The sequence below is a fragment of the Schistocerca americana genome, chromosome 2, assembly GCF_021461395.2.
Source record: "Schistocerca americana isolate TAMUIC-IGC-003095 chromosome 2, iqSchAmer2.1, whole genome shotgun sequence".
Classification (NCBI taxonomy): domain Eukaryota; kingdom Metazoa; phylum Arthropoda; class Insecta; order Orthoptera; family Acrididae; genus Schistocerca; species Schistocerca americana.
The window spans coordinates 381,485,760-381,510,097 of NC_060120.1; the positions used below are offsets into that span (position 1 = coordinate 381,485,760).

At 41.0% G+C, this 24,338-nt stretch overlaps 1 protein-coding gene across 2 annotated transcripts in view; it reads right to left on the reverse strand.

Moving 5' to 3' along the window:
- The window catches only part of LOC124595388 (DNA polymerase delta catalytic subunit), a 173,672-nt gene that overhangs the window by 53,476 nt on the left and 95,858 nt on the right, over positions 1–24,338 (reverse strand). For both annotated transcript variants that reach the window (XM_047134108.1, XM_047134109.1), the window contains exons 6-11: positions 12,497–12,711; positions 9,557–9,723; positions 9,265–9,410; positions 9,089–9,188; positions 797–933; positions 181–346 (exon numbers count right to left, since the gene is read on the reverse strand). In XM_047134108.1, coding sequence (XP_046990064.1) covers positions 181–346; positions 797–933; positions 9,089–9,188; positions 9,265–9,410; positions 9,557–9,723; positions 12,497–12,711 — 931 coding nt within the window. The remainder of the gene's footprint in view (positions 1–180; positions 347–796; positions 934–9,088; positions 9,189–9,264; positions 9,411–9,556; positions 9,724–12,496; positions 12,712–24,338) is intronic.

The following is a 24,338-nucleotide window of genomic DNA, read 5'->3' on the forward strand; positions in this document are numbered from 1 at the left end:
CTGGAACATCAGTGGACCGAGTGTATTAATCTACAAGGAGACAATATTGAAAAATAAAAATACGTTTCCATGATGTACGTACTTTTTTTCTATTCCGTTCCAAGAAGTTTTCAAACCATCCTTGTATTATACAACTTACATAGCAGACCAATTTAATTCTTGTTAATGAATTGTCCTCACCTTGCGCAGCAACTGGGATACAACTTTGATCTGCTGCCCTCTAGTTAACAGGCTTGCAAGAGAAACTCCAGTTACCCTTGCCATTTCCATGTAGTTGATTATACACATAAGTTTGTCTAAAAGTCTTATTGGCAAATAGGCATCCTTCAAACAGTAAACAGCTAACCTAAACAGAAAAGAAACTTAGACAGACTTCTGCAGTTACTGGGAAGAACACAAAATATGCTTCAAGGCAACCCACTTGGCAAAACTCAATTAGATACCGTGACTACCATACATGCAGTAGAACTAACGAAAGCATTTGCTTTTTTACTAGTGTTCTACAACAATACACTAGCAAGATATAAGGTCTATCTGTATACCAATTTGTTGTTATTTATCTTGGCTAAAATAGTGCAAAAGTTTTATACTGGGGACCAAGCATCAGTTACTTACATAAATCACTTAAAAATGAAGGTAAAAGCAATTATCAACAATTTTTTAATCTTCAATATTTATAAACACGCACTGTTTGAAGTGCTTAGATGCACGGGATCCACGATGAAAGAGGAACCACCTGGTCTTTCCAGTACAGTTCGAACTCCAGAAAATGTAATGAGAGCTCAATCACACTTACCTTCGCCTGGTCTGAGGATTCCCATTCTGAAGGTCTGTAATGATATTGTGATGCACATCTTCTTTCTGCTCTTGCAGAAAGTGGTAACTCACAGCATTTAGTGTATATGACCGCAGTTTGTACTCTCTCAGAAGAACCTGGAATTACATGAAGAAAGGACAATATTAACAGAATTGTTGGGACTCCCACAAATATATTTTGGAAGTGATCCCCATAATTTCTTATGAAAATTTAGGAGGGAACATCAATGACAGCAACATACACATAACAAAAATCACATGGAAAATGATTTACTAAATAAATTTAAATTCCAGGCTAAAATCAATGGAATCTCCAGGTAGGAATATCAGCAATGTAGCAAAGACAGACTGCGACTTACTGTAAAGAAGACATGTCAAGTTGTGGACAGGCACAATTAAAAGGAATACACACAAAGGTTTTGGCCAGCCTTCATCAGTAAAAGATGACACGCATCATTCACACACACAAGCAAGCACACTTCACATACACACAACCGCCAACTCCAGCATCTCAGACCAGATGCAACTATCGTGGGATGCAAGCAGTACTCTGGAGGGGGCAGGGAAGAGGAAGGGATAGTAGTGTATGGGTAGGGAGAGAGAAGAACGCTGTCTGGTAGGGTGTGCAGGGGCTAGACTGCCAACAGGCGCAGCGTCATGAGGTTGTGGGGCAGGGAGGTGGGGAAAAAAGGAGAGGAGTGGGGAAAGATGGGCGGACGCGTTGGTACAGGGCTGCAAATAAACAGAGTGAGAGATGAGAATGGGGAGGAGATGATAGGACAGAGGGGATGGAAACTGCTGGGTCGAGGATGGAGGTACAGTATGTTATCACACACACACACACACACACACACACACACACACACACACACACACACACACACACAGAGAGAGAGAGAGAGAGAGAGAGAGAGAGAGAGAATATTAACAAAGCTCATATACTCTTATGGAAAAATGGAATGGAAGTAGGGGCAAAGGAATGGAACATATGCAAGAAGCAATGCTAAATCCAGGATGGAGCAGAGGAAACATGTTTTTTAAACCGATAGTACTACGTGCCAAGTAGGGTACTAATCTTGAGTGACCATTTGCAGACAGCTCAGACAATGCTGTTTCAGTCGCTATGGGGCATTGGAGCATACAGCATCATGTGTTCATGGCTGAGCAGACCTTGCGGTCATGGTTCCACATATTTTCCATCGAAAGTTTAATGTCGGAGGTCGAAATACAGTCCCAGATTGAAACCCTATACTCTGATGGGTTGCAGTGTTTAGAAGCACGGGATCCATGATGAAAGAGAAACCACCTGGTCTTTCCAGTCCAGTTCGAACTCCAGAAAATGTAGACAGGATGAGAATGGCAGTTCCTGCTAGTCTGAAATGATCTGCTAGGTGGCAAGCTGTACCACTGGGTATGTCACTTCATTACACTGTGCTAATTTCTTCGAAATCCTGTCATTTGTTGTTACAAGAGGATGTATAATGTAACTGATACTCTTCTTAATTTGTTGAAAGCTGTAAATCCCATGCTTGCATGGGATTTAATGTCATGATTTCTTTGTGATGCTTGTAATGAAAACCACATTGTATTCTAATTATAATAATTTTCAAATAATAACTAACTGCACTTCAAAATTTAATCTTTTTCCTTGAACATTTATTCTCTTTGTTGTGAAAATACCCAAACTTTTGCAGTTGCTTTTAGGAATCTGGGTCACTCGTTAGTTGTTTTTGACATTACCTTTGAAGTAAACTGACAGAGGGGGGCAGGGGGAGCGGGGCGGGGGGTTTGGAGGTGCAGCTGACACCAGGAAGGAGTTATGCAAAGCAACACAGGACGTGTATCTACATCTGAAAGAAGACGACTTTCAAATTTCGCACCAGCTGCATAACGACAGTGCTAGTAGTGCCATCAAGAGGATGCAAATGAGGTTTGCTTTAAATACATGCTGTAATGGTCATGAGTGTTAGTAACCTTTGAGACCAGATGTAGTGAGGTGATGGTAGCAAGAACGTCTTTAAGACGACGAAGGCATGATTATCAACAGCTCATCGAGTTCGAATAAGGTTCTGTAATGGGGCTATGAGAAGCTGGATGTTCCTTCTGAGATACTGCAGAAGAACTAATCAGAAATGTGGCCATTGTACATGACTGCTGGCAGCATTAGTCACAAGAATGTACGGTCATTAGAAAAATGGGCTCTGGACGGCCAAGTGGCACTAACAAAGACCATTGAGTTCTGTGTGGCTCTGGCACTTTGTATGACATCTGCAGTAGCGATCTGAGCAGCAGTCAGCACCACAGACACCCAATGAACTGTTACAAATCAGTTATTTCAAAGACAGCCCCGAGCCAGATCCTTACAGCATGCATTCCACTGACCTCAAAACGACCGCCATATGAGACTTCAGTGCTGCTCGTTCAAGGGCAGAGATGAGATCTTTCATGTTTTCTGACGAAAGCTGCCTGAATTGGTGTCAGTAACGGCCATGTGTTGATTAGGAGGCCAGGTGAGCACCTGCAATCAACCAATCTGTGGCCTTGACAAACACCTAGAGCTATTATTTGGGGTGCAATTTCATATGACAGCAGGAGCACTCTCATGGTTATCCCATACAACCTGACTTCAAATTTGATGTCAGTCTGGTGAGTCAACATATTGTGCTGCCATTCATGAACAGCATTATTTACCAACAGGATAACGCTCTTCCATGTAAACCACTGTAACCCAATATGCTCTTCAGAGTGTCACCTTGTTGCCTTGGCCTGCAGATCTGTCTCCAATCAAGCACATATGGAACATCATCGGGTGACAACTCGTGTCAACAACCAGCATTAATCATCCCTGCTCAAGATGATGAGCACGAAGATGTAGTTCATCGTCAACTGGATGTCTTCCTCAATGCTGAGGAAGACCCAGAAGACGAACTCCCACTTTCCACCCCTGAAGCAGTGGCGAAAGTAATTAGCTTCCATACCAACAAAAAAAGTGCCAGGATTTGACAGCATCACCAATCAGTTAGTTAAAAACGTCCCACCTTTTGCGATCACACACCTCGTGAATATCTTCAACGAGTTTACTTGCTCTCAGATTGCTGGAAACACCCGGAAGTGGTCGCAATACACAAATCAGGGAAAGACCTTCTATTCCTGCAACATACAGGTCGATTAGCCTCTTGCCAACCCTCAGCAACATCTATGACTTCCTCCAACTAATATCCGTTGTTGTTGTGGTCTTCAGTCCTGAGACTGGTTTGATGCAGCTCTCCATGCTACTCTATCCTGTGCAAGCTTCTTCATCTCCCAGTACCTACTGCAACCTACACCCCTCTGAATCTGCTTAGTGTAATCATCTCTTGGTCTCCTTCTACGATTTTTACCCTCCACGCTGCCCTCCAATGCTAAATTTGTGATCCCTTGATGTCTCAAAACATGTCCTACCAACCGATCCCTTCTTCTGGTCAAGTTGTGCCACAAACTCCTCTTCTCCCCAATCCTATTCAATACCTCCTCATTAGTTACGTGATCTACCCACCTTATCTTCAGCATTCTTCTGTAGCACCACATTTTGAAAGCTTCTATTCTTTTCTTGTCCAAACTAGTTATCGTCCATGTTTCACTTCCATACATGGCTACACTCCATACAAATACTTTCAGAAACGACTTCCTGACACTTAAATCTATACTCGATGTTAACAAATTTCTCTTCTTCAGAAACGATTTCCTTGCCATTGCCAGTCTACATTTTATATCCTCTCTACTTCGACCATCATAAGTTATTTTACTCCCTAAATAGCAAAACTCCTTTACTACTTTAAGTGTCTCATTTCCTAATCTAATTCCCTCAGCATCACCCGATTTAATTTGACTACATTCCATTATCCTCGTTTTGCTTTTGTTGATGTTCATCTTATATCCTCCTTTCAAGACACTGTCCATTCCGTTCAACTGCTCTTCGAAGTCCTTTGCTGTCTCTGACAGAATTACAACGTCATCGGCAAACCTCAAAGTTTTTACTTCTTCTCCATGAATTTTAATACCTACTCGGAATTTTTCTTTTGTTTCCTTTACTGCTTGCTCAATATACAGATTGAATGACATCGGGGAGAGGCTACAACCCTATCTCACTCCTTTCCCAACCACTGCTTCCCTTTCATGCCCCTCGACTCTTATAACTGCCATCTGGTTTCTGTACAAATTGTAAATAGCCTTTCGCTCTCTGTATTTTATCCCTGCCACCTACAGAATTTGAAAGAGAGTATTCCAATCAACATTGTCAAAAGCTTTCTCTAAGTCTACAAATGCTAGAAACATAGGTTTGCCTTTCCTTAATCTTTCTTCTAAGATAAGTCGTAGGGTCAGTATTGCCTCACGTGTTCCAACATTTCTACGGAATCCAAATTGATCTTCCCCGAGGTCCGCTTCTACCAGTTTTTCCATTCGTCTGTAAAGAATTCGCGTTAGTATTTTGCAGCTGTGGCTTATTAAACTGATAGTTCGGTAATTTTCACATCTGTCAACACCTGCTTTCTTTGGGATTGGAATTATTATATTCTTCTTGAAGTCTGAGGGTATTTCGCCTGTCTCATACATATTGCTCACCAGATGGTAGAGTTTTGTCATAACTGGCTCTCCCAAGGCCATCAGTAGTTCTAATGGAATGTTGTCTACTCCCGGGGCCTTGTTTCGACTCAGGTCTTTGAGTCCTCTGTCAAACTCTTCACGCAGTATCGTATCTCCCATTTCGTCTTCGTCTACATCCTCTTCCATTTCCATAATATTGTCCACAAGTACATCGCCCTTGTATAAACCCTCTATATACTCCTTCCACCTTTCTTCCTTCCCTTCTTTGCTTAGAACTGGGTTGCCATCTGAGCTCTTGATATTCATACAAGTGGTTCTCTTCTCTCCAAAGGTCTCTTTAATTTTCCTGTAGGCAGTATCTATCTTACCCCTAGTGAGACAAGCCTCTACATCCTTACATTTGTTCTCTAGCCATCCCTGCTTAGCCATTTTGCACTTCCTGTCGATCTCATTTTTGAGACGTTTGTATTCCTTTTTGCCTGCTTCATTCACTGCATTTTTATATTTTCTCCTTTCATCAATTAAATTCAATATTTCTTCTGTTACCCAAGGATTTCTATTAGCCCTCGTCTTTTTACCTACTTGATCGTCTGCTGCCTTCACTACTTCATCCCTCAGAGCTACCCATTCTTCTTCTACTGTATTTCTTTCCCCCATTCCTGTCAATTGTTCCCTTATGCTCTCCCTGAAACTCTGTACAACCTCTGGTTCTTTCAGTTTATCCAGGTCCCATCTCCTTAAATTCCCACCTTTTTGCAGTTTCTTCAGTTTCAATCTGCAGTTCATAACCAATAGATTGTGGTCAGAATCCACATCTGCCCCTGGAAATGTCTTACAATTTAAAACCTGGTTCCTAAATCTCTGTCTTACCATTATATAATGTATCTGATACCTTTTAGTATCTCCAGGATTCTTCCAGGTATACAACCTTCTTTTATGATTCTTGAACCAAGTGTTAGCTATGATTAAGTTATGCTCTGTGCAAAATTCTACAAGGCGGCTTCCTCTTTCATTTCTTCCCCCCAATCCATATTCACCTACTATGTTTCCTTCTCTCCCTTTTCCTACTGACGAATTCCAGTCACCCATGACTACTAAATTTTCGTCTCCCTTCACTACCTGAATAATTTCTTTTATCTCATCATACATTTCATCAATTTCTTCATCATCTGCAGAGCTAGTTGGCATATAAACTTGTACTACTGTAGTAGGCATGGGCTTTGTGTCTATCTTGGCCACAATAATGCGTTCACTATGCTGTTTGTAGTAGCTAACCCACACTCCTATTCTTTTATTCATTATTAAACCTACTCCTGCATTACCCCTATTTGATTTTGTATTTATAACCCTGTAATCACCTGACCAAAAGTATTGTTCCTCCTGCCACCGAATTTTACAATTCCCACTATATCTAACTTTAACCTATCCATTTCCCTTTTTAAATTTTCTAACCTACCTGCCCGATTAAGGGATCTGACATTCCACGCTCCGATCCGTAGAACACCAGTTTTCTTTCTCCTGATAACGACATCCTCTTGAGTAGTCCCCGCTCGGAGATCTGAATGGGGGACTATTTTACCTCCGGAATATTTTACCCAAGAGGACGCCATCATCATTTAATCATACAGTAAAGCTGCATGCCCTCGGGAAAAATTACGGCCGTAGTTTCCCCTTGCTTTCAGCCGTTCACAGTACCAGCACAGCAAGGCCGTTTTGGTTAGTGTTACAAGGCCAGATCAGTCAATCATCCAGACTGTTGCCCCTGCAACTACTGAAAAGGCTGCTGCCCCTCTTCACACATTCAGAATACCCATACAAGAACATATTACCAGGGAGCAACTTCTGCTGGATTTAGAATTCGAATTCCAGCAGAACCACTCTGCCCCACAACACATCATGAGAGTGGTTGAAGCAGCCACAGAGGGCTTCAACCACAGAGGTTACTGCGGGATAGTGCTACTAGACATAGTTGCAGCCTTTGACTAAGTATGGCATAGAGGGTTACTCAGCAAGTTATACACACAAGGGTTCCCTGGAAGCATAGTTAAGCTACTTAAAAGCTATCTCATGGACAGAAATTTCTCTGATAAAATAGAAACACCCACCTCCATCAGAAGGCGTATCCATGCTGGGGTGTCTCAGGGATCAGTTGTGGGATCCATAGTGTACAGTTTGTAGACTGTGGCCTCGACAAACACCTAGAGCTATTATTTGGGGTGCACACTGCACTATATGCAGATGATACAGCCTTCTACGAATGTAATGGGAACAAGGACCTGATCATCCGTAGGCCACAAAGGGTTTTAGATGACACAGAAACTTGGGCCCGTCGCTGGCACATCACCATCAACTCTGAGAAGATGCAGGCTATGCTGATCAGCCGGAAGCTCGGAAGGTGCGGACCCCTTCAACCCCCTCCCCCCTCAACGTTTACCTAAACAGAATCCAACTCTCCTGGCACAGACCCGCCAAATATCATGGCGTAACCTTGGACTCTCATCTTACGTGGATGCCCCACATAGATGAGGTCTACGGGAAGGTCTGTGCCAGAATGTCCCAAGCATCAACACAACCAGCTCCCTTTCCCTGCTCTGTAGGAGTAAATGTGTACCAGGTGCTTAAATGGCCAATAACGGAGTATGCATGCCCTGTCTGGGGAAAAGTCGCCAAGCAGCAACTGGAAAAATTCCAGAGGTTCCAGAACCACACATTTAGGAGGGCACTGCACCTACCTCTGGGTTTCCCCACTGGTAATCCTAACACCGCATCTGAAATCCCCTTCCTGAGAGAGAGTTTCCAAGAAGTGGCAAGGGCCTTCTATGAGAGCTCTTTCACATCTGGAAATGACCTCATCCGCACTCCCTAGGTCAGTAAGACATGTCCCGCGGCAGGCACAAATGCCCAATAACGATCTTCAATGACTAAGTTACAGGGAGAATTCTTATCTCCAATTCCTAACCCTGTTCCTTTCCCTCTAAAATCAATCGCCTCGCCAACCTCAGGCAAGTACCAGACACATGCAGAACATTCCTCATATTACACACATCCAAAAATCATAGGGGAAAAAAAATCTCACACACAAGCAAAGCACGTGGAGTAAAAGCCAAAAGGCTACAAATTCCTCAAAACACTTCCCCAAAGATGTAAAAGCATCAGATAAGAGAGAGAGAGAGAGAGAGAGAGAGAGAGAGACACCAAGTGCAATATGCACGTAACTCTTATCCCACAAACTGACACCCAGCACCTGTATGACACAATGCCTGCATATTTACATGCTTGCATTCAACATTCGGGCGGTTACACCGGTTATTAATGTACCAGCATTTCATTTCACATTTGCAATGACTTTTCTCATGCTTAGATTAACCTGGGGCTTTTAACATTGAAAACTTAAATATGTTACCTAGACAAACATATTCCCAAAATTTCATTACCCTACATTAATTATTTCTTGGGCTTGTTATTTATTTTTCATATTTTTTTTAAAAAAATTTCTGTCAGTGTATTTAAGTTTAAATCCTATTATACCCATTCCTTGTTGAAATTAATACTAGCGACAATTTTTACCCATTTTCTTTACAGTCAAACATATGTAGACTATTTTAGCATCTAACTGGACAGATTTTATTAATTTTACCTACACAGAAGTCTCATGTAAATCAGTGACTAAATAAAGAATTCAACTCACCAAGAGAAGATCGAAAGCGACTCGACCCTCAACATTGATATTTTTGTTTTCCCGTCGCCCCATCTGTTTGCTCTGTAGAACTTGTTCTTTCACAACAGATCTACAAAAGTTTATGGTGAAATAAATGCATGTTGTAACACTGGGTACAAAGCTGAAGAACAATTGCATTTACTTACTTTATATTTTTAATCCTTCCAAGGTAATTGAAATTTCTTGCATTCAAATGACTAGCTCTACTAATTAGATAATAAAAGTCGAAGTTATTAATATTGTAGCCAGTAAATAGATCAGGATCCACTTCCCGCACGAATTCTGCCCATTTCTATAAAATTTAGAGACATACCAATGAACAACAACTTTAATACGACAAAATAAAGCAAATCCAAAAACATGTAACTTCTATTACAACATCAATGCAGAAAGCCTGAGTATTGACAGGTACTATTATGAACAGCAAACTTCACTTACTTCCAACATCTCTGTTTCTTTGTCGAAGCTCAAAACTTTACAACCTACTATTGGAGCACAAGTATCAAGAGTGAAAACAATACGCAAAAATGGCTCATGTTCTCCTTGACGAATTACCATGTTAGCTATCTGGATGACTGGGTCATGATTTGGTTCCGGGAATACACCTGTTGAATAAATAATTATTTTCACATCACAATCCAATTTATTTAAAGCAAAAAATGTAAATAGGGCTAGATATAGATATCTGGGTACAGATAAATTATTTGAGAGTTGTAAATCAGACATTATGGAACTGGTGCATCCATTTCACATACACAAATACATATGATAAACTAGGTACATATTATGATGATGGCATTAGGGGAGCAACACTCTCCTGACAAACGATTTGATAGGATAACAACAATCAAGCAGCTGAAACAATGCTCCCCATGGAAGAACAGGAAACAATCAGCAAACATCCTTTTAAACCTCATTTGTGAAAGTTGCTATAGCAGCAAGTGGTGACGTATGCTTTATTCATATGAAAAAAGACACCAACTAAATAATTGTGACATAGGATTGACTGTGTGTGATTGAATGTCACAGATGAGTTAAGCATTTTCACCTGTGGCACTGAATTATCTGACAGTTTGCCACTAAAAGGGATGGGAATAGAACCCTAGGACCTCCGTACACACACTTCTCTCTGTTACTTAATCAAAACATTTAATTTTTTATCAGGAGATGTGCAAAATTGTCTCCTATTTTTGTAAATCAAGGTCTTTAGATTTCCCTTGATATATATATATATATATAGAGGGAAACATTCCACATGGAAAAAAAAAAAATATATATATAACAAAGATGCTGTAACTTATTTTTCACAAGTAGGGCACTTTTGGGGTTCAGCATTGTTGTTTTTTGATGCTGTGACTTGCCAAACGAGAAAGCGCTGGTAGATAGGACACAATAAAAAACACACAAACACAAATTTCAGCTTTCGCAACCCACGGTTGCTTCATCAGGAAAGAGGGAAGGCGAGGAAAAGACAAAAGGATGTGGGTTTTAAGGGAGAGGGTAAGGAGTCATTCCAATCCCAGGAGCAGAAAGACTTACCTTAGGGGGAAAAAGGGACAGATATCCTCGCCTATAAAAATCCTGATTCCAAATTTGTAATTTATTAATCAAATGCAATCATTTGATACACATGTCAACAACAATTTTTATTTTGGCATTTTTGTAACGATTTTCATTTTTGTATGTTTTTAAGTCCTTCTATCACTATGTTTTGTTCTATCAGTGTGTTACTAACATGATTTGCATGTAAACAGAACCAGCTGTCTGTGACAGTCCCCAAGCTCTGTTTTTGTGCACTAAATCCTACTTAGAATTAGCCTTCCACCTCACTTGAAACTATATAAATGATAATTTGATTCAATAGACACTGTGTTCTTGTGATGTGTGGCTTAGCTCATGCCATAAGAATTTAACAAAGAATCTTTGTATAAATGCCTGCCTCAACAGAGTGGGCAGTTAGTGGTGGAGTGATGTGAGCAACAGCTGGTGGTTAGGTTTGAAAAGTGCAGGTAGTACTTTATTTTGGTTTCTGGTAATAGTATGGTGGCAACACTGAGGTTTGTCATATTATATTGCAGCAGATAAATGTTTTTATTTATGTTGGAGGCTAATAATTATATTTAAAAAAATTATTCAAAGTTTCTGATTGTTATTTAAACCTTCAAGATGATATCAGACATCACGTAAAGCCATGGACCTGGAACCCTGGACAAAACAGCAACAATAAAATACCTGTAGGAGCTGGAGGCTCAACCATATGCCAGAGAGCAAACACTGGTGACTCACAAGCACAACATGCCAGAAAATAAAAAGTAAAACACAATAGCCAACACAACTACATATGCACAATAGTTGGTTACAAGCGTGGTCTTGGAGAAAAAAAACACACACACACACACACACACACACACACACACACACACACACACACACACAATTCCCAAAAAGGATATTGTTTATCTATCTTTTCAGGCAAAATACATGTGTGTACTGTTGAAAGTGTGTAGAGTATGTACAAAGTTGAAAAAGAAGAAAGCATCTTGTGGACATAACTTAAAGCTTTCTGTGTGCAATAGCTGGCCACAATCTGAAGTACAAATATATGTTACGACACTAGAGGAATTTGTATTTTTCCTTCATTTTTTCATGATTGAAAGATATTCGATTTAAAGATAGGCTTTAAGCACCATTATATGCAACTGGAATGGTGCTCACTACTTATTACAAATGGTACACAGGTATAAGTTATAATGATTTTTCTGTTCTTTTCTTCTGTATGCCTTTCTGTTATTTATCTGACAGCATATCTCTGCCCTGATTTGAAAGGGTAAATTACACACAGTGTAACAGGTCAGGTGGAATTATCCTACTTGTTCTTATACCACTCCTGATGCTAATTTTAAAGTGCGCACATTAAAAATCAATACTGCTAAAATAACTTATTTGGGAGCCCTCATTCTCCTCTTTCTAGCAATTTTTTTCTTTTTCTGAAAAATTAATATTTCAAATGTTATGCACAATCAACTTTTTTCCCAGAATGTTCCAATATTAAAATGCAATTCTTTCTGAAATCCAGTGTACTATAATTTTGTAGTCCTGATTTATCTGTTTCCATGCATAACTTTACTGAAATAATTTGTTAATTTAATAATTTATCATATAATTTGGCCAAAGAAAGAGCAGTCAAGTAACTGTTTAACTTGTGACAAAACGTCAATACAAGATATTAGCGTGCAACTCATATGAAAGTGCTCTACAGAATACTTATTCTGGAGCAATACTATAAATATAAAATAATGCATATAGCCATACACTATATGGCTACATAATATATAAATACTGTCTGGTGAATGAAACTGAGAAGAGTCAACCACTCACCTTTTCTTCCTGCACATTCAATGTCAAAACTTAATATTCTAAAAGGGGCTACTTTGCTCCACTCTCCTTCAGGGGGATGTGCTATGAGATCCTCCCACGATATGTCAACTTCAATCTGGCAACGGGACTGCACATGAGCTGTAGGGCGAGGTCGCCACTTGCCTGCTGGAAGCTGCACCCAGGAGCATCCAACCATGTGTGTGTCCACCATAAACCTGAAACAATCAATGACTGATTAAGGAGATGCACAAGGAACTATATTTCTTGACACAACAGAGGAAAAGTGAGAACAAAGTAAAAATTACAATATGTGAAGAACACTGTGCTACTGCACTCTCCAGACATGTCTTCACTGGTCATTAGGTCGCAGTTTGAAGCGGAACTCATTACTAAAGACAAATATACTCCAGTTAATGAGAAGCACCCTGGACAGTAGTGGGATACCAACTAGACTGTTGCCTGCCATATGGCCCGACAACCAGGAGTGATGGTCAGAGGTGCCACTTCTTTTCGTAGCACGACCACTTTGGTTATCACCCATGGCACCCTTTCAGCACAGCAGTACATTGCTGATGTTCTGCACCCCGTTTTGTTGCCCTTCATGACAAGCCATTTTGGACTTAAAGTAAGATAATGCCTGCCCGTACACGGTAAGAGTTTTTACTGGTTGTCTTCCTGCTTGAAAAACCCTACCCTGGCCAGCAACATTGCCAAACAATCTCCAACTGAGACTAGAGCATTATGGGCAGGGCCCTCCAACCAGATCGGGATTTTGACAATCTATGGTGCACTTGGATATAATTTGGCACAATATCTCTCAAGAGGACATCAAAAATTCTGTCAATCCATGCCAAGCCAGATAACTGCTTGTATATGGACCAGGGATGGACCAATGCATTACTGACTTGCTCAATTTGTGAAGCTCTTTTGCTTGAATATTACTAAAATTGTAATCGTTTGTTTGTCTGTACATGTACATCACATCTGCTGACTTCTGTCACATCCGGATAATTGCTTTGTGGTGTCTCCAGTCCCCCCCCCCCCCCCCCCCTTCCACCGAGTGTATTTATCAAAAGTATCTACATTGTGATAATGTTTGTAAACAAAGATTGCTAGTAGGTCTCTGTGTGCATTAATACCAAGTGACAAGTGGTGTACTCCTAAATTGTTTTTTGGGGGATCAGCAGTATCAGAAATAGATGTGATGCCCAGGAAATCAGCTTTTGAACTAGTCCGGTGGGGTAATTGCATCCTATTAAGCCTAAGGTGAGAATGGTGGTGTATTGCTGTATGAAGTCTGCATCTGCACAAATATGTTTGCCTCTGATACCAAGGCTGTATGGGAAGGAACATTTGACATGGAAAGGATGACAACTGTCCAAATATAAGTATGGTTGTTCGTTATAGGTTTAATGTGGATGGAAGTGTGCAGCTGGCCTCCAGTGAGGATGAGAACAATATCAAGAAAAGTGGCAAGGGATTCGGAATAGGACCATGTGAAATTTAATTGGGAGATTGCATTTAGAGAATTTTAACAGATCAGCGTCACCATGAGTCCATATGGCAAAGATGTCATCAACGTATCTAACCAAACCAGGGGCTGAAGGCTTATGGATCACAGGAGAGCCCCCTCCAAGCAACCCATGAAAAGGTTAGCATTGGAAGGAGTCATCCTGGTACCATGGCCATACCCCTGACTTGTTTGTAAGTCTGCCCCTCAAATGTGAAGTAGTGGTTGGTAAGTATAAAATTGATTAAGATGAGAAGGTAGGTGGGTGCTGACTGAGGAAATGTTCAGCAGCAATTCCACTGTGATTTGTGAATTTGTCTACGACAATTTGTTTACTGTTCACTACCTTCCAGGTCTTTTCCTGATGTCTTTCACTGATTTATTTGCAAATTTGACAGCTATTTTCTTTTCTACCCTCCATCTACCTTCATTATATGTAATTCTTTCACTTTTTTTGTGTTTCTTTTTTGCCTAACTGCTCTGATTGATTGCTACCCGCTGTGTCCTACATTACTTTATTTGCCAAACACAATAGTTTACATTTTCTCCTATGACTTCCTCTTTCTTTAGCCCAGTTTTTAAAATTTATCTCCTTTCATAACTTTCCCTACCAATTTTTTTCTTATTATTTTTTCGTATCATACAGGCCACATTTCTGCTGAGAAATTCTCACCTACTCATTATCTCTCTTTAATCCTTGCTGTTCTCACAAATTTTGTACTAATTTTTTCTGATACTTTTCTTGCTTCTCTTCTGCTTCTCTTTTTGCCACTCCCACCATGCCTAACACTCCTCTCTTGCCATAAACTACATCTGTTCTTTTCAAAAACATGACTTTGCACTATCAAAATTGAGGTTCCACATTTGTTTCTTGAAACTTGCTTGCCCCTTGATGTTACTCCCAAAGACCTAACATTGAAAGTCCCTGTTTCTGGATGTAATCCTACTCTACAACAACCTCTTTTACAGTTTCAAATACAGCAATTCTTGCATTTACCCAGCTAATCTGTGACCTATATATGCCTCGTCTGCCTATTTCCACTTCACCAGACTTCTCTCCTTCTACAACATCCTGCAGTTATCTGCCTCTCTTGTTTCCCTGGCTGATATCTGCCACACCAACTTCAAACTGCAACAACATATCAGACTTCACATCAAATATTATCCCACTTTTTCCTAAACTACCCGAACATGGTTTTTTTCTCTTCCTGTCCTTCTGCAGTGCTGTCTCCTACAAACCAAGCTTGGCCAACCTCCTTAACGTCACACAGCCTTAAAACTTGCTTCTCAGACCAGTAATGACTCAATCACAAGAACCAATTACAACAGTGCAGTGTTCTCAACCTCTTGTCTAAAGCAATATCCCTCCTGAATCATCTGCATTATCTAAGAGTCTCACTGTCAGCATTAAACCTGCATTTAATCATGCTGCTTTGGCAAAGAACCTACTTTCCTTTGCATGTAATGTCAACTGAAAATATCACTTTGCTACCCAATCTCAAAATCTTTCCAACCACAAACCTCACATTGAGCCCTGCCTTGAACTTTTACAATCATGATCCCAACTTGATCCACCATCACTCGCTCAAAATCATACCTTACAAGCCTTCCAAGAATTCCTCAAATCCAGCATTGCCTCACAAACCTTCGTAAGGTCCCTACAACATGACCCTACCTAACCAGTCATCTGCAGAACTTCAGCCTCTTCACTCACTAAAAGCCGCTGACTTCATCATTATCCTCCCAGCAGACAAGGGATCTACCACTACGGTACTTGATAAACAGGAGTATGTAAATGAATGTCTACATGAGCTGTCTGACACCTCTACATATAGCATCTGCCATGAAGGTCCCATTCCTGTGATTCAAACCGACCCACAGCCCCTCCTTACAACCTCAGGGCTCTCACAAGGATTAACACCTCAATCCAAAGAACTCCTTGCCTCCGCCCAACCCCCCCCCCCCCCCCCAACGTTTTACCTTCTTCCTAAGCTCCACAAACCCAATCATCCTGGCTGTCTCATATATAAATAACAGAGGGAAACATTCCGCGTGGGAAAAATATATCTAAAAACAAGATGATGTAACTTACCAAACGAAAGTAATGGTCTGTTGATACAGACACTAACAAACACAAACACACACACAAAATTCAAGCTTTCGCAACCCACGGTTGCTTCATCAGGAAAGAGGGAAGGAGAGGGAAAGACGAGAAGATGTGGGTTTTAAGGGAGAGGGTAAGGAGTCATTCCAATCCCGGGAGCGGAAAGACTTACCTTAGGGGGAAAAAAGGACAGGTATACGCACGCACGCACACACACACACACACACACACACACACACAAATCCATCCGCAAATATACAGACACAAGCAGACTTATGTAAAGGCAAAGAGTTTGGGCAGAGATGTCAGTCGAGGCAGAAGTACAGAGGCAAAGATGTTGAATGACAGTTGAGGTATGAGCGGCGGCAACTTGAAATTAGCGGAGGTTGAGGCCTGGTGGGTAACAGGAAGAGAGGATATATTGAAGGGCAAGTTCCTATCTCCGGAGTTCTGATAAGTTGGTGTCAGTGGGAAGTATCCAGATAACCTGGACGGTGTAACACTGTGCCAAGATGTGCTGGCTGTGCACCAAGGCATGTTTAGCCACAGGTTGATCCTCATTACCAACAAACACTGTCTGCCTGTGTCCATTCATGCGAATGGACAGTTTGTTGCTGGTCATTCCCACATAGAAAGCTTCACAGTGTAGGCAGGTCAGTTGGTAAATCACGTGGGTGCTTTCACATGTGGCTCTGCCTTTGATCGTGTACACCTTCCGGGTTACAGGACTGGAGTAGGTGGTGGTGGGAGGGTGCATGGGACAGGTTTTACACCGGGGGCGGTTACAAGGGTAGGAGCCAGAGGGTAGGGAAGGTGGTTTGGGGATTTCATAGGGATGAACCAATACGTTCCCTACCCTCTAGCTCCTACCCTTGTAACCGCCCCCGGCGTAAAACCTGTCCAATGCACCCTCCCACCACCACCTACTCCAGTCCTGTAACCCGGAAGGTGTACACGATCAAAGGCAGATCCACATGTGAAAGCACCCACGTGATTTACCAACTGACCTGCCTACACTGTGAAGCTTTCTATGTGGGAATGACCAGCAACAAACTGTCCATTCGCATGAATGGACACAGGCAGACACAGACAGTGTTTGTTGGTAATGAGGATCACCCTGTGGCTAAACATGCCTTGGTGCACGGCCAGCACATCTTGGCACAGTGTTACCGTCCGGGTTATCTGGATACTTCCCACTGACACCAACTTATCAGAACTCCGGAGATAGGAACTTGCCCTTCGATATATCCTCTTTTCCCGTTACCCCCGAGGCCTCAACCTCTGCTAATTTCAAGTTGCCGCCGCTCATACCTCACCTGTCATTCAACAACATCTTTGCCTCTGTACTTCTGCCTCGACTGACATCTCTGCCTTTACATATGTCTGCTTGTGTCTGTAAATGTGCGGATGTGTGTGTGTGTGTGTGTGTGTGTGTGTGTGTGTGTGTGTGTGTATGTGTGTGCGCGCGTGCGCGAGAGAGAGAGACTGTATACCTGTCTTTTTTTCCCCCTAAGGTAAGTCTTTCCGCTCCCGGGATTGGAATGACTCCTTACCCTCTCCCTTAAAACCCACATCCTTTCGTCTTTCCCTCTCCTTCCCTCTCTCCTGATGAAGCAACCGTGGGTTGCTAAAGCTTGAATTTTGTGTGTGTGTTTGTATTTGTTAGTGTCTGTATCAACATACCAACGCTTTCATTTGGTAAGTTACATCATTTTTGTTTTTAGATATATTTTTCCCATGCGGAATGTTTCCCTTTATCAAAAAACAAAGATGATGTAACTTACCAAATGAAAGTGTTGGTATGTTGATAGACACACAAACAAACACAGACAGACACACAAAATTCAAGCTTTCGCAACCCACGGTTGCTTCATCAGGAAAGAGGGAAGGAGAGGGAAAGACGAAAGGATGTGCTTGTGTCTGTGCATGTGCGGATGGATATGTGTGTGTGCGCGCGAGTGTATACCTGTCCTGTTATCCCCTGAGGTAAGTCTTTCCGCTCCTGGGATTGGAATGACTCCTTACCCTCTCCCTTAAAACTCACATCCTTTCGTCTTTCCCTCTCCTTCCCTCTTTCCTGATGAAGCAACCGTTGGTTGCGAAAGGTTGAATTTTGTGTGTATATTTGTGTTTGTTTGTGTGTCTATCGACCTGCCAGCGCTATTGTTTGGTAAGTCACATCATCTGTGTTTTTAGATATATTTTTCCCACGTGGAATATTTCCCTCTATTTCATATCTATGCCTTAGTTGATCAACACCTGCAACCCATAGGGCAAAGACTTCCCTCCCATATTAAAGGGACCAACCATTTCCTAGATTGTCTGAAATTTGTGTCTGTCCCACTCCCACCCCACACCTCACTTGTCACCACTGATGCCACCTTCCTCTATATAATCATCCCCAATGTACATGGTCTGCCTGCTGCTGAATATTTCCTTAGTCATTGCCCATATGGTTCCAAGCCTATGACTTTCTTCCCGCTCTTCCCAATCAACGTTATACTTGCCAACCATTACTTTACCTCTGAGGGAGGGACATACATACAAACAGATCAGGGGTACAACCATGTGAACCAGGATGACTCTTTTCTGTGCTAACCTTTGCATTGGCCACTTGGAGGGTGCTTTCTGGGGATCCATAAGCCTTCAGCCCCCTGGTTTGGTTTAGATACACTGACGGCATCTTTGCCACATGGAGTCATGGTGAGGGTGACCTGTTAAAATTCTCCCAATTAAATCTCACATGGCCCTATTCTAAGTCCCAGGTCACTTTTCTTGATTTTAATCTCAACTTCACCAAAGGCCATTTACACACTTCTGTTCACATTAAAACATAGTAACAAACAATATTACTTACATTTCGACAGTTGCCATCCCTTCCATATTGGATCAGATGCAGACTCTTTACAGTACTAATCACCATTCTCAATTCAGTCTTTACTGGATGCAATTACCCCACCGGCCTAGTTCAAAAGCAGATTTCCCAGGCCATCACAGCTAATACTGATACTGTTGATCCCTCCAAAAAACAACTTATGGAGTACACCACTTGTCACCCACTATTATTCTGGTCTTGATCACCCACTATTATTCTGGTCTTGAATGTATCAATCAGGTACTTCAACAAGGCCATGACTTCCTAAAATCAGCCTTGAAATGAGGTCCATTTAGTCTGAAATTTTGCCCACCACACCTAGCATAGTTTTTTATTGTTCTCCCAATCTCCACAATATCCTTGTCAAACTCTATACTGTCCCTGCACACATCTCCCTGCCCTGTGGCTCCTACCCCTGTGACAGTCCAGACTGCACGACTTGCCCTATGCACCCTCCTACCTGCCCTGTAACTGGCAAAACATACTATCAAAGAGAGAGCCACCTATGAAACAATGCGTCATATATCAGCTGTTATAACATTGTTTGGCCTTTTACATAGGCATGACAACTACCAAGTTACCAATTATGACGAATGGGCATAGGCAGAGGGTGTATACTGGCAACACACAATATCCTGTTGCAGAGCATACACCACAACATGACAGTCATGGCCTTGGTGCCTGTTTCACCACACGAGCCATATGGATTGCTTCCCAGACACCAGTTTCTCAGAATCCGCAGGTGGGAACTGGCCAGAATATGATTTGAAACACACACTATAGAGAACTGTATATGACTTGAAACAACAGCTAGCTTGCAGATACTATTTACACTGTTTGTGACTCCAATTTGTTACATTCTAACTTCACAGCATGAAAGATCGCACCTGTTCTAATCGTGAGCAAGACCCTGAGCTGACGCAAGTGCCTTCACTCAAAACCTCAAAATTAGTGAGTTGTTCAGCCCTGCACTAGGTTATGCTATAACACTCCCTAGGGTTTACTCTAGTCACTTTTCCATCTGAAGATCTCTCTCCACTGAGAATGACATACTGTGTTCTATTTGCTAGGAACTCATCAATCTACTCACAAAGCAGGCCCAATATTTTGTATGCTCATATTTTGTTAATCAAGTGACAGTGGAGAATTGTTCTGAATGTCTTTTGGAAAATGAAGAACACAGCATCAAGCTGGGCACTGAAATTTACTGCCTTCTGGATCTCACAGATGAACAGAGCAAGCTGGGTCTCACTCGGTCTTTGTTTGCAGATGTGCTGTTGGTCCCGACAGAGGAGATTTTAGGTCTCCACGTAAGTGATTATATGAGAGCATGAAATATATTTAAAAAATCTAAAACGGAGCAACATAAGCAATATAAGCCTAAAATTGGGCACATCTGTTTGATGAGCTTTCTTGAAAATAGGAATGCCCTACACTTTTCCCTATCATTTTGAAAGTTTCGGCTTCTAGCAACCTATAGTGTGTGTGCGTGTGTGCGTGCGTGTGTGTGTGTGTGTGTGTGTGTGTGTGTGTGTGTGTGTGTTTAGAGATAGATAGATAGATAGAGAGAGAGAGAGAGAGAGAGAGAGAGAATGTGCATGTGTGAGCTGTGTTTGTAGCAAAGTAAAGTAACTAAAAAGAGGATACACAGAAGTTACTACTGGCAGGAAGAGAGCAGTCTAAAACAAACTATTGATGATGTAACAGATATCTCAAACAAGCAAACTATCTGTTTGAAGAACGATAACTGTGTATTTAAATCATGACCTCAGAAAAACTGAAACGTCAATAACTTCACTGATTCCATATACTGACCATGAAAAAGTTATATTTGAAAATGCATTGACAGTATATATACATTTGTAACAGTTTATTTTTACCAAATAAAATTGATTTACACTTATTTTTAGCAAGCAAGAATTTACAGCATTTGAGTTCTACAATAACATCCCCACACTTTCAAACAAAGATTCTGTAGTTCATAACAAATGGGCTGTGCTTTGTTTTCATGGCAGAAAGAGAAACAACATTGTAGACACATAGCAATAGAAAAATTTGTCCATTTGCAACTATGCCACACACTGTGCATAGTCATCTAAATTTAAAATGCCAGTAAATTCATTTTGCAGCCAATGAAAACAGCCTGCATCTTCAACAGCTCAAATTTCATGAACGAAAGTTGTTCAACATCTCTGTTTCTATGAGACTCCCTACCAGCCGGGACAATAGTCGTTTAGAGGCTGTGCAGCCTGGTCCAGATGTACAAGGAAGTAGATATGCCAATAATGAATGTGTGATGGTGCTGCCTCCTCAGAATGTGGGGCTGAGGAAGACAAGGAAGAGGAAAAATGCCTGTAAGGCTAATGACTGAGCTGACAAACTGAATTCTTTCAGGATCAGGTGGTGTATAAAACGGATACCTGCAGTGCTATAATGCATTTTTAATGACTGTAAGACGTTATGAACCATGCACCTTAATTTTTAAGCAACTTTTTACCAATTTATTATTAGATTGCAAAGCCAAACAAAAAATTTAGTTTATAAAATCGAAGTGACTTTTAAAATTCCTGAAAAATTGACACCTGAACTTTCTCCTTCTTCCTCTTCCTCTTTGTCATCATCCTTGTCCTCCTCATATATATGATGGTCTTCATTGCCATCGAGAGTTTTACTTATGCCACACTTCTTGAAAGATTTAACAATAATGTCTTCTCCCATTCTAGACCATGACTGTTTTATCCACTGACATACTTGTTTGATTGTAGGTCATTTTAAAGCCCACTTCGGCATGAATTCATGTTGTATTTCATCCATCATCCACTTGTTCCTTTCCTCTCTCATACACACTTTAAATGGTTTATTTATCGAGACATCAAGAGGTTGCAATTGTGATGTAAGTGCTCCTGGAGTAACAACAAGTTCTATATTTCCCTGTCTCAGTTAATCTTTCACAGTATTTTTCAAACGACTACTAAACTGATCTAGCACAACAAGCAAACTCTTCTTCAATAAAGCACCTTTCCTTCGCTCCCCCACTTTGTTAATTCATAATTTCATACCAGCCTTGCCCATAAAACTTTTGTCATGTATGTAAACAACAGCACCTGCCCATATTTCATAAGGCTGGCTTGTTTTGGGCTTGAAAATGAGCACTGGATTAAGTTCATTACTATCAGCAAAACATGAAAGGACAACAGTTTCATGTCACTTATTTTTATAGTTACAGTTTTAGCACTTTTCACGAGCACTGGATTAAGTTTATTACTATCAGCAAAACATGAAAGGACAACAGTTTCATGTCACTTATTTTTATAGTTACAGTTTTAGCACTTTTCACGGCAACAGTTCTGTTACTCGGAACATCAAACGTTGACGGAGTTGTGTTCATATTCGCTATCTCGCTTCGTTCAACACTGTTTTTCTTTTGACACTGAATAACAAAATGATGGAAAGATAACATTCTCTCTTCATCCTCTTGTGACATTTTCTGATGTATTTTGGTTTTGGTTCACATGCTAGATCCATGACACTTCATAAACATGTAGCACAAACCAACACTACCCGTAAGGTCTGTTACGTTCCACTGTAGCGCTAGCTTATGAGCGTGCATTTGAATCATTTTTGTATTAATTCCAATGCCACTTTGATGGTGTCCTTGAATCCATTTCAATATGTTACCTTCTAATTTTGGCCATTTTGCATTCAGTCATCTGCACATCTAGTCTTCCTCATTTTTTTGGTTCTTCTTTACTCAGTCACCAATTGCAACCCCCCCCCCCCCCCCCAATTGGTGGAGGGCTAAAATACCGCTCAGCTGTTTTGTTTCCTTGTTCTTCCGCATATGCTATTAATTTCAATTTATAGCCGGATCATATGAATATCTTTCATTTTTCTCCCATTACGAAAGTAGCTACTAACAAAAATATTGGACTGCTACCAATAACACAAATCACTTTCAGTTCAAGTTCACTGGCCCGTAGACTGAAATGATGCATCATACGCTAGACAGTGTTCTGGGTTTGTGATAGTGGAACAAGAGCTCTCTCTCTCTCTCTCTCTCTCTCTCTCTCTCTCTCTCTCTAACTCTCTTAGCGTTACCAAGCTTGTGAATCCTCACAACTCATGTTCCTCACACTGCTGCTGCCAGTTGAATCCAATGTCGTCAGAAAGAATGTGGCTTTTTTTAAGACTGTCAGGAATTTTAAGTCAAACACTGGATATTTTTATACTAATTTCGAGTATAAGAGACACCTGCACTTTGGAGGCAATTTTTTGAAGATAAGTGTCTTATAGTCGTTAAAATATGGTAGATAATGAGTGTAAGGTAAAAAAGCAATCGCTCCTCTGCAGCACACTGTCTAACTCGGGTAGAGACATTGCGTCAGCCGAGGAAGACAGCTGCAAATAACACATTGTCACAAGGGCCTATTACCATGAAAGTAAAAACACCTTAACTATGTATGACATAATTAAGATTCAATTCATACATCTTGGAGCCAGCTTCACCAAATGTGCAATCTCAGTGCCTCTTTCACCACACACACCATCTTGATTCTTCCCACTGACACTAGTTTCTTAGAATTCCACAAGTGGGAATGAGCGCTACAACACGTCCTCAGTTCTTGTCACCCACCTGGCCTTAATTTACGTTAATTTCTTCTGTCTCAGCATTTCTTCACAGTAACTACTCCCTCCTTCACTCCACTTTAGTTTTCTACATATTTCATTTTCTGACCTGTCCATTTTTCGCCGTCCCCCCCTCCCACCTGGGTTATATACAATGTACTTAGCTTTTCACTCTTATTAACTCATCCACAATGTTTCAGTAGTAATCTCTGTGTTGCATATTACCCTGTCTTCCACTTTTAAGCTCTCAGGTTTTGAAACCTCATCCGGTGCAGTCCCCAACAATCAGTCTTTCCTTCTCATCCAGTCCGGTAAGTCTCCCCTGACCTGGGTATCTGGGTGACTTTTCTGAACTCTACTCCTTTTCGTACGCCTCTCCAGTCCTTTTCCTCCACCCCTCTTTCTTCTCCTTCAACCCTGCCGCAAGAAGAAGGAACCACTGGCTCCGAAAGCTAGTATAAGTTAAACCTTTTTTATGTGTGTGTTCTATTGCCATTTGGTGAGTAGATTTTTTATCTTTCCAATTACATGATAAAACAAAGTGGTTTTTGGTAATGAAAGATTGAAAAAAGCATAGCACCAATCTGTAATTACTATTAAAATAAAGGGAAGAACAACTACTGACTTTGTAGTGATTTGAGAATTTCTGTATAAATTCTAGAACCACTCAGCCTTCTATTGTCTCGAACACACGATATTCTAGATAAAAGTGTGGGATGGTAAAATC